Raw genomic sequence first — 12,238 nt, forward strand, 5'->3', positions numbered from 1 at the left:
AAGATGCTGCAGATACTGAGTTTGGTAGGAACAATGGCAGTCTTTTAGCTTCATATAATTTGAATATTTTAAATGTTATTATTGCTACTTAAAGGCTAGACTGGTTATTCCTTCAGTGCCTGGATTCCAGGAGATAGAACCATGTGTTTTATTACTATTATTAACTATGATTATATCTTGCATCAAGTAGTAACCCTGGAATACAGGAGAACAATTATAAATCTTGATTAATTAATAGATAAGTAAGTAAACCTTATGAGTAGTTCCCAGAGGTCACAAGGTTATTTGTCAAGAAAAAAATTACCATTCTCATTATTTATTTGATAGTCAAAATAACCTAAAGAAGTAAATATTCAATGAAAATGTTTGCAATTGTTTTCCATGACATTTGGACTGGTTTTAATGTAATTGCATATGTTTTTCTCCATATCTATATTGAATGTCTTTGTAAAGTACATTAGTCTCATACCTTCTAATTTGTTAAAGAATGAGAGCTCTACATAAATTTCAGTTTAATAAAATATTTGATAAAATTTTCAAAACCTAAAGTAAAAGGACTTTCTAACTTGACAACTGCCTTGGCCTCTCTATTATTGCCACCTTTAAGAAAATACTGATTCATATGCCTCCAGGAGCAAAACAGAAATGATAGAAATGTCAAGAAATTTCAGAGTTCTGTCAAAATACTTTCACATTCAGAAAGAGAGAGTGAAAGAAAGTAGGGAGGGAGGGAGAGAAAGAGACAGAGAGAGAGAGAGAGAGAGAGAGTGTGTGTGTGTGTGTGTGTGTGTATGTGTAGTCTCCATGTGCTCAGCTGTGGCAGAGTGCCCTCACTGGTGGTGGCCTGAACAGAATTTCAGGTGTCTTGTTTCATTTCTTTGCATATTGTTTTGCTTGCCATTTTTTCATGAGCTCTGGTGATTCTCAGGTCTGTGCTCCCAAAACTCTGCTACAGAACTTGGGTGACAAATGTGCATGACCATGCCCAGGTGATTATGTGGGTCTTGGAGATCGAACTCCAGTGGTCTCTCAGGCAGAGTTGATGATTCCTAGAGGATTTGAATTAAACTAAAATGTGAAGTGTCTCTTACAAAACGAATGTCCACAAGGCCTTAATGGGTTTGGTAATTGATTTTCTTTCTAGGTATGTCCATCTTTAACAATTTAAAGTTGGTCTGTGAGCTTGTACGATATCAGTCGGGTTTATCAGAAACTCATCTATTTTGTCATAATACAAAAAATATTGACCAGACAATATGGTGATGGTAACTAGTAATTATATAGTAAATGTTTGAAGGATCATAAGGAAAAAGAGCAGATTCTTGTTTTAAGGTTGGTTCTTTTCATCTGGTTGTTTAAAATTGACTATAGCAATGAAAATCAATTTTAATTTTAAGAGCTAACAACAACAAAAAAAAACCAAATTTCTTGAGTTAAAAATTTATGTGGATGAAATGGCCCTTCAGCATTACTATACCATTTGCACTGGCTGTAGTTCCTCATTTCCTAGGAATAGAAGAGTCTTTGCTTTTTCTGCTCACATGGAAACCATATTAGTGATGTGCTGATGTTTGTGGGCATTACCTGGGCAGTGAGCACAAACCAGTCATGAATGGACTCACCTTGTATCAGTGCACCTGTGTAACTCCAGGTGATGATTGCATCCCTATATGTGCACACCACATACACATCATGTCATTGCTGTGTATAAATATGCATAAGTGTATGTGGACAGGGCCTTTGTGTTTATTGTGTTTCTGTATACGCCAAAATCCAGACATTAACATATGGTTGTTCAACCTGTTTAAATACAGGATTATCAAACAGCTTAAAAGATATAGCTCTAGTGAATCATGAAATAATTATTCCACATTCTTTCTGCACTGTTACTGGTATCTGACTTATGTGCATAGAAAATGATTACTTAATGCCATACACAGATAGGGAGTACTTCCCAATTTGTCCAGCTAGCATTAACTGTCTGCCATTTTGATATGATTCATCTGGCGCCCAAGTGTCCTGAAAATAGAAGGACATTCTGTACACTTCAATCATTAGAGAATGACTGTTGCTTTGTTATTGCTTCAGTGCAAGCCCTCAGGGTAGCTTTATTTGATCATTCCATTTCCAACTACATTCTGTTATGGTAGCTCCTTCCTCCTTACACTTTTGAGATGGGGTAACATAGTGGAACAGTTTAACAGCTGATCAGCAAGCAGAAATCATGGGTGCATACTACATGTCTAGCATCTTCTAGGTGTGGGGTACCTTAATTCCATGTGTTTGTCTTCCTTAAGATTTGGATAGTGTGTAGAAGAACATGGAGATTCTGAGTATCACCACCCTTGTAACTTCAGAAAGAAACTTTTCACTAAGAACAAATCCTTTCCTTTTTCTACCCTCATTTTCTTAATGTGGAATCATTCCATCAAGGAGACTTTCACAAGGTGGTTTTTGTACCTCTGACAAAAGCAGTAGGCCCAGGACAAGCTTGGTTTACCTAGACTTTTGTTCAGCAAGATTTCTACCACTTCTTTGCCATCTACTTCAGTTTTATCCCATTCCTTCGTGAAATAGTCACTAAAATCAAAGAATAGAAATTTCTCTTGAAATATAAATAGCACACACTGAGTTTCAATATTTTGGGGAGATTTTGGAGATTGAGCCATGTGTAAGATGGAGAAGGAGTGTGGGTTGTGGTGGATAATTTGCTTTGGCTTTGTCATCAATGTTGCCATTTACTTAAAAACCCACTCAGTGCAGATGATGGGCCTGAGCACTTTAAATCATCCAAATTGTGAATGACACACTGTGAATTCACAATACCTCCAATTGCACACATGCATATGTATGTACATGACACACACATGTTTACATGTGCAGACATACACAAGATGAGCTCATTTTTATAGTTTCCATGTTCACTTTATGTTGAAAGCAGCCAAAGATATGACAAAGTGCAGGACCATGTTGCTACTTGCTTAATGCTGTAGTTAAACTTTCAGGTGAGCCCTGACTTTGGAAAAGACTACGTCTAATCCTCACCAGACTGTTCTATGCTATTCGTAACAGATATTGTTCTGGGTGTTTCTGAGAATATCAGAAGGCTGTACAGATGGACTCATCATCTCCTGTAATGGTTCTTTTGAACATATTGCAGTTTCTTAATTCCTCTTTGCAAAGTCTTCAAATAGAAGATGGCAGTCTTATGCTCATTCATAATCTCTCAAATAATTTTAGCTAGACTCACTTGCTAGAGCCTATTCAGTCCCATCTTTATGAGATTGCTAACTTTTGTCAGTTATCATTGATAAAATACATTATTTTACTCAATCATTTTCTAAGAGAATGAATCTGTTGCTATCAAATGATCAATGTTATGTTAAAGGAGTTCCTTAATAGCATAAAATTAAATAACTCACCTTAATAGTCCAATGAGCCTGTAGGCTATTTATTCCAAGTATAAGGTTGTATCAGACTACTCATTCAAACTTTTCCATAAATTCTAACTCAGTAGCTACAAATGATAGAGAAGGATTGCTAGTGGCTAGAATTACTCTTGGTGAGAAAGAAGAGCAAGTTTCTTAGGGAGCAGTCAGATCTTCTCAAGATGTGTTTGAAGGATTAATTCAGATGGTAGCCAGAAGGCAAAAATTTTTCTTGGTTCACCAAAAGTGAAATAAATATTTTCCTAAAAGATCTGTTGAATAAATAGCAAGATACAAATTGCATATGGGAAGATGTAATTAATAGTGCTTTGGTTCTTTTTTTCTCCTGATGGAATTTGAATTATTCAGTTAAAACTAATGTGTGTGTAACTTTAGTAAATGAAAAGTATGTATTTTCTATTGTACTAGGTTGTTGATTTTTATTTCATGGTCACTAATCCATATTCATCTCACATTGAACAGATACAGCAGATGGTGTGTCTCAGGAGCTCTTCTCTGCGGGCTTGGTGGATGGTCACGATGTAGTTATAGGTAAATTGTTTTTAGTATGCAGCATCATTTTGTTGATATATCAAATGGAAATGTATTTAAAAGCAAAAGCTTTCATTAAGGAATAACTCACTCTGAATCTTAAAACAGTCTTCATGTTCTCTTTCATGTGAAAGCACATTAATAATCATTTTATTTCTCTTTTTTTCCAAAGTCCTTAGTGTAATTCCCTCCCATTAAACTAGACATGATTTATCTAGTGAAGAGCTTCCATTATTGGAAATATCACAAAGGCTATCACATAGGGTCATTCTACTTTTATATTAGGTAAGTTCTTTCATTATACAGGTGAGGAAACAAAGTCCCAAGGAGGCTCAGAATTTCTCCAAAGCCATGCAGCTAGACATGACACAGCCCTTCACTTTGAAACCCTGGATCCTTCTACCATCCTACCACTTTCTGAACGAAAAGATAGCTGTGTGGAGATAGGGAAGCTGCTTGACCAAGGCATTGTAGGAGCAAGCAACAATAAGGAGATCTACCACAAGGCTAGATGGCGGGAAAGCACTGAGGCAGACAGCTGAGAAACCTGGTGTAGCTGGTTCTGCCTAGTGAATAGCTCTATGTCCCTCAGCAGATAATGAGTCTGTAAGGGTTTCATAATGTGTTCTATTGCCACATATTCATAATAATGACCCTGAATAATAAAGTTGCTTAATACATTAGTACTAAGATGTTGCATAATCATCTTAATTCTAACAAGAGAATGAGAAGGAATGCTTGAAAGTGCATGCTCTCTTTAGTGGTATGTTTTACTTAAAAATCAGTTATTCAAAATAAGTTCTTTCCTAATAATGTGTGAATAATGTGTGGAATATGTGAATGAGAAGAAATTTGAGGTCCATTGTCATACCTATTGGCATAATTGTTTCTAGAAACTTTGTAATATAGATCATTATAAAGTAAATCACTGTATTTTATTTAAATGAGAATGCATGCTGGGCTTTTAGTGGGAAGTAGAAATTCTGGCTAAAGACTCAGTAAAACTGTTGTACATATACAAATGATTTTTCATAACCTCAAAAATACAAAGCACCTTTATAATTAGGAAAACTGATTTGTTAATCATACATGAAAACAACACAGTGATTGACAGCTTCTTTCTGTTAATCCTCCAGTTTCCTAATAAAGGTTAACAGTCTCATTCTCATCAGGAACAAAAAATAAATTCACACTTTTACTTCTTAATTTACCCAAAGAAATAATGCTAATAGTTAGTGACTAAACTAGGACATCCTGTGAGAGATATTTTCCTTAAATAGAATTGTGCTTCATATACAAAACATTCACAGTTAGATAGTGATCAAACTCTTGTGTGGCAGAGGAGGTTGTTGTTTTGTTTTATTTTTACTTTTTGAAACAAGGCACATTGTTCTAAACTTGTTATCCTCTTGGTCTGTGCCTCCCAAGTACTAGGACTGCAAGTATGCATCTCCATGCTCACCGCAGATTGTCCTTTAGGTTAAATTGATCCTGGCAAGTGGCTGGGATAGGGTAAATGAGAGATTCATGGGGAAACCTTAGGTCAAAGGCATTAAAAAATGTTATTAGCATATTAAGTATGCATAATAATGGATTTCATTATGATATTTTTATAGATGCACATAATGTATTTTAAACATTTTCACTGCCACCTGCATTACTGTATCCCAGTTTGCCCCCTTTTGTGTGTGCGTGTGTGTGTGTGTGTGTGTGTCCCAGTGAGTTTCACTGCAGTTGCTTTGCCAGGGTATTGATGAAGGTTTGTTTATGGGCATATGGGTGCTCTACCAATGGCTGTACCACTAAAGAAAATGTTGCTTCTTCCCCTGTCAACCATTACCTACTTATAAATTCCCAGGGAGCCTCCCCCACAATGAGCCCTTCGTCTCCTCCCTGATAGGATATTGATAACCTAGTCTTGTACAGGTAACCATAACAACTGTGACTTCCAAGGTTCAGCAGCTATGTTATGCCCAGAAGCCATTGTTCCACACCACTTTCTTACCTTTCTCAGGCCCTTATATTCTTCCTGTCCCTTTTTTGAGATATTCCCTGAGCCTTGGAGGGAGCGATTTAGGTGCCCATTTATGACTGAGCAGTCAACATTTACTCTCATTATGGACCATTTATAAATCTCAGCAGTAACTACTTTCCACTGCAGCAAGAAGTTTTTCGGACCAATGCTGAGAGTAGCACTCATCTGTGGGCATATACATAGCTATTTAGAAAGCACTTTGATGGGGCTGGAGAGATGGCTTAGCAGTTAAGGCATTTGTCTGCAAAGCCAAAGGACCCGGGTTCAATCCCCCAGGACCCACATAAGCCAGATGCATAAGGAGGCTCATGCATCTGGAGTTCGTTTGCAGTGGCTGCAGGCCCTGGCACACCCATTCTTTCTGCCTGCCTCTCTGTCTTTCTATCTCTTAAATAAATAAATATGTGTTTAAAGCTAAAAAGAAAGAACTTTGATGAGTACATCATCACATAGAGTTTTATTTATTTATTTGCAAGGAGATTGGGGGAAGGGGATAGTGAGCAAGCACACACAAAGGCCTCTAGCCACTGCAAACGAACTCCAGATACATGTGCAGTGTTGGGCATCTGGCTTTACATGGGTACTAAAGAATTGAACCTGGGTCATTAGACTTTGCAGGCAGGTACCACCTTTTAACTACTGAGCCATCTCTCCAGCCCCCACATAGTATGTTAAAGCATCCTCTTAGTGCAGGCTCCCTCAACACTCACCTTTACTGACTCTAAACTACATAAGTCTTATGTGGCCCTTGCTGTGTAGTTTTAAGATTGACTTAAACTACAAGCTTTTCTTTGTTGTTGTTGTTGGGTTTTTATTTATTTATTTATTTATTTATTTATTTATTTATTTATTTATTTGAGAGCGACAGACACAGAGAGAAAGACAGATAGAGGGAGAGAGAGAGAGAGAGAATGGGCGCGCCAGGGCTTCCAGCCTCTGCAAATGAACTCCAGACGCGTGCGCCCCCTTGTGCATCTGGCTAACGTGGGACCTGGGGAACCGAGCCTCGAACCGGGGTCCTTAGGCTTCACAGGCAAGCGCTTAACCACTAAGCCATCTCTCCAGCCTTGTTGTTGGGTTTTAAAAGAAAGAAACTAAGAAAGGCAGATGTTTTAAGTATAATATATAACAAGAAAATTTCTGTTTTTCTGTAAATTACTTATCTTTTTAAAACAATTCTCCATTTGGCTTTGTTTCCCCCTGTTGGAGTTAGGAGCAGTCCTAGAATGTGTAGAATGTCAGTGTAAAACAAATCTGTAACTCCACCATATATGGTAAAAGTAAGAATTCCTCACATAGATATCACACCTCAGATAGGCAGTATGTGCTTATTTCATTTGCTATTCACATCAGCCCTGGGAAATAGTGAGGACAGGTTGTTTGCATTCATTACTGTATGGATGAAAAACTGAGGTCACATGCTACGTCTGGAGTATTGACCTATAGTTCTTAAATTTTGGGATCTTTCTGTTTCAGAGCCCAGAGCTTTTCTGACCCTTGACATTAACATTCAATAGGCAATTTATTAAATCTATTCAGCCTTGAGAAGAGATTGATTCTTGTGTATACTAGAAGCCTCATTTGTTTGTTCCTGGAGAAATAGACATCATTTCATATTTTAATTGTTGGCTATTTGACAAGCAGATAAAATGTGTTTGTTCCTATCCTCAGGAGTCTCAGCAGATCTCTGCTGTCTCCTTTGTAATCTGTTCCCCTCCTTACTACATATGTCCCCTCAGCATATCAGTGTTTTCAATTCTCCCATCTTAAAGAATTACCAACTTACCCTACATCTTAGTAAAGCTATTTTGCTCCAGCCTCTTATGAAGTTGTCCAAAGAATTTCCCTTTGTTCAGTTACTGAATGATCTCTTGAACCCACTCCAGTCAGAATTTGTCATTGCTACTACTCTCAAACGGTTCTTTCCAAAGCTGTATCTCCAGAAAACAGCTGGCAGGTGGGGTGACAGATACAAAGTAAGGTGCAACATGAGTGGAATGAACCATGGGCAGTTGGTGGTCTGAGTATGACTTTCTAAATCTAAGGTTAACCTCTCTGCTCCCCTCTTAATTGGCCTCTCAACAGCACTAGGCATAGGTGACAGGCCTCCTGCATGAACAGTTGTTCATTTTCAAGATTCCACCCACTCTTTGTCCTTCTATCACAGTTTTTTTTTTTTTGTTTTTTGCTGGTTCCTCCTTATCTCTCAGACTTATAAATTTTGTTGTGCCCAAGAAATCTTAGTACTCTTTCCTTGGACCTTTTCTTCTCAATAATCACTTCTTTCTGGACAATTTAATTTGGCTTTATGTCATTGAATACTTTCTGATCTCTTAACTCCTAAGTCTATGTCACTGACCCATACCTCTCCTTTGAATTCTAGACTCATCCAGCTCCTCATTTAGCATCCTCATATGAAAAAGGGTGATCAACAACTGAAATTTAGCTTGCATCTCAAAATCTGGTCCTTGGTGTTTTCTTACAACCTTTCTAGCTGTGGTCTGTTGTTCTGAAGTAATGCTGTCTTCACCTCTCAGGGGTCAGGGGCTCATGTCCTTGTATATTGTGCCCCACACACACTGGAGCCATCCATGACTTTTCTTTCTACTTTCACTCCATCCTCATGTAAGTGGAATGTGGTGATAAGTTTCCACCTTGCTTCCCATCTGACTCACTTACTGTTCTCATCACTGTGATCAAATACCTAACAAAAGCAACTAAAGGAAGGGTTTATTTTGTCTCATGGTTTGAGAGAGTACAGTTGATCATGACAGGGAAGGCATAAAAGAATTCATGACGGCAGTGGCATTGGCAGAGACTCCTTACATCTTGGCAGACCAGGACGCAGAGACCTCAGATTTAACTAGCTGTAACCCTTTAACTCTGCCACTACATCACTCTGCCAGCTAGGCTGTATGTCCAAAAGGTTCTCCAACATCTCCAGGGGGCATTGCATATTGAAAACATAACACCATCCTCTTTTAAGCTATTCTTATCTCTCAGCTGAGCTCTATCAAATAGTATCTTCTCTGGTGTCCCAGGTTCTGTCCTTGCTACCCCTATCAACCAGAGGGACACAGATAAAATAAATCAGACACAAGAGGCCATGAATATCCAGAACAGAAAAATCCATAGAGAGGAAAAATTTAGTTCCCAGGGGTTAGGATGCTGGGATAAAAAGGAGTGACTGCTTTTGGGGGGAATAAATACTTGAAATTAAAAGTAGTAATTGATATACAACCTGGCAACTGCACTGAAAACCACTAAACTGTGAACTTCAAAACAGTAAGTTTCATGATACACAGGTTACATCCCAACTGAAACCAGGTTACAAGAAGGATTTAATAAGAATTTTCTAATATCTTTCTACCCATTTGCCAGTGGTCTGCATCCCTCAAATGTATGTACCTGCCACTTCCCCAAAACCTCTTCTCTTCCTTGTGCAATGTATCATAACCACCCCAGCCTGTGCTCTTCCTCCAGAATTCCTCTTTACCAAGCACACATAGGCTTGTCCTATTTCTCCTGGTGATTCAGTGTTACCTTGCAACACTGTATTCCTTTACCAGCCTACTACTAAAAAATTCCCATTACTCCCTGTTTCCTTGTTCTGTATTCTGCCAGGACCCCCCATCCATTATGTGACATTATTATTATATATGTAGGATTCCCTCTTGGGTATCAGTTTCTTCTTCTTTGTTAAGATACACCTCACAGTGTAACCAGGATGGTCTTCAACTCATGATCCTCTTTCCTCAGTTTCTTGGTTATTGAGAGAGTACATGTGTACACAGGACTGGGCTTTGCTGAACATCAGTTTCTTAAAGGCCAGGATTTTGTATACTTTGTAAAGTGATCTGTGCCTAGTGTTTAACCTGTTTGTAATAGTGGGTCTTCAATAAACACTTATCAGAAATAAACATACTATGATTTGGTATATACAGCTATCTCAAAACACTTCTATGAGTAATGAAGCACACTTTTGAATATATGTTTCTAGTGTTTTAAGAATCTTACTTTGAAGATTACAAAACTCAAGTATAATTTGAAAACATAAAATATGCTCACTTGAGGAAGACTGTGAAAATAAAATAGTCTAGTTCATGTAGAGGTTTGAATGACTTGCTACACATGTATTTCTTCAGCTTCTACAATATAAAATAGCTAGCATTTAAATAGATGAAAATTCTAGTATTTTCCCCGTCAGCATTTTCCTCTGAGATGGAGTAAAGGCATCGGTGGCCTAGAAAAGCTGAGGAAGGCGATAGCACAGGTTATGAAGCAGTGGATATTTAGGGCCTTTACTATAGCACAGCAAACCCAGGCTACAGCCATCTACATTATGTGCTGCAGGGCCGTCTTCCTGTCTTGTGCTAACTTCTGCAAAGCACAGTCTAGTTTAAAGAAAGGCCAGTGTATGGCATGGAGCAATTGCTTTCATGCAAAACCAGGGTGGTTCAGAAATTAAATGCACTGCTTGTAGACTGAAATCATAAACCCACTTCAGCTACGCTTAACTTCAGCACTACCTTAGGCAAGAAACAGGAAATACTTTAGACCTCATGTAAAATAGACATGCATAAGACGGCAGTGCCTTCTGGGTACATGTTGGTCTAAAAAAATAAGTTTGGGAGATGAAAAAAGAGATGATATGCATGTATAATTTGCATATCTTGCCCAGCTGGGTTGGCTGAAAAATGTAAATAGAGCAGATCTGTGTGCCTGTTGCATTTATTTCAAAGAGGATTCCAAGAGAAGACTGATGATAGTAAGTCCTCAAATTCCCTTTCCCCCGGTTAAGAAATTACCCATTAGAAAAAATAAAATAAAACGTTTCAGGGAGCAGGAGGTGGAGTTGGCAGAGCTAAATATAATTCCTATGCAAAGAAAATAAGTAATAAATTCTGTACAAGCCTTGTGATAGCTGGTATCTTAAAGTTTCTTTAATGGATTTAGAACCTTGGCAGTTGGAGGAGAACCTGGTGGATGCGGTAAGTCAGGCGAGTAAATGGCCACCCCACTCAAAAGCTGCCCACCTGCCCCCGCCAGCTCAGTGCGGAGGGCTGGGGCTCTGCGAGAGGAAGTTGCGGGCGCAGTCTTTCCTAAGCATTTTCACTGGCTGCTCATGTGAGATTTTATACCACTTCTTCTGGCTTTGTAACAACGTAAGTCTGTTTCCTTAAAGTGGAGTTTGAAACTAGGTGTTAGGTTTTCTGTGTCCCAGGGGAGCTGTATCTCTGAAGCTAGTTTGTATAGTTTCTCTTGGATAAATGTTGAGTTCAGGTGACTAGTTACCACTGAAATGAAATTTATTTTAGCTACTTACATATGTTCCTGTAAGTTCTCTCTCTGTGCTATGAGACACATCCTTCCCTGTTTCTGGGATTTTTCCCCTACCTGAAGAATCTGCTTGCCTTACTGGGCCTAGAGTACAATGTTCCCTCTCTGCATCTGCTTCCTCTCCTTGCCCGCTCCCATGCTTAGTCTGGAGGACAGCCTATTCTTGCTAGATTCCAGGGAACTCGATTTTCACCATCTGTGACATGTGGCTTTCACCATGCCATACTTCTAGCGCTGTTTTCTCTTTGTGGGGAGGTTAGAGGTGCTTTTTTGTTCTAAGTGCAAGGCCTGTCTTCCAAGTCATTTATTGGCTGTATGACCTTAGCCCCTCATTGATATTAAATATAAGGATTAAAAATTAAATTTAATTCCATTTGGAAAATTTAGCACTGGATCAGGATATAGGACTTCATAATATTAGACAGTGAAAATATTGCTACATCCTTTTTTTTTTTTTTTTTTTTTGCAGGAACAACTCGCTTTATTACTCTGAGCAGTTGCCTATATCATGTTGGGGATGAAGGCGGGGATTTTAGGGTGGGAGAAGAGGTAAGGGCCAATTGTAAACTTTAACTATTGAAATGGTAATTACAATTACCAGGAGGAAGTAGCAGGCCAGAAGCCCTTAGGCATCCTGCTGAGTCATAGCTGGCCAGAGACAGGTCGCCAAACTTTAGCTAGGCTCAGGAAGTTCCACTAGGCCTCACGCCTAGGCCATTCAGGGCCCAACATCTCCCCCTTTTGTTTTTGTAAGAGCATTAGTCACCATGGCCCCTGTCTTAGGTTGTCCCCCTCTGGGGATCTTACCTGTCATTGAGTACCAGGTGTTTAGCTCACTGAGCCACTCCACGGCCTGTCTTGCTACATCCTTTTAAAACAAAAG

General features: G+C 38.7%; 1 protein-coding gene across 1 annotated transcript in view; it reads left to right on the plus strand.

The window, feature by feature from the left end:
* The window catches only part of Stk39 (serine/threonine kinase 39), a 303,688-nt gene that overhangs the window by 243,612 nt on the left and 47,838 nt on the right, over positions 1-12,238 (plus strand). Inside the window, exon 16 of the mRNA XM_045147545.1 lies at positions 3,912-3,980. Coding sequence (XP_045003480.1) covers positions 3,912-3,980 — 69 coding nt within the window. The remainder of the gene's footprint in view (positions 1-3,911; positions 3,981-12,238) is intronic.

The sequence above is a fragment of the Jaculus jaculus genome, chromosome 4, assembly GCF_020740685.1.
Source record: "Jaculus jaculus isolate mJacJac1 chromosome 4, mJacJac1.mat.Y.cur, whole genome shotgun sequence".
In the NCBI taxonomy this organism is placed as follows: Eukaryota; Metazoa; Chordata; class Mammalia; order Rodentia; family Dipodidae; genus Jaculus; species Jaculus jaculus.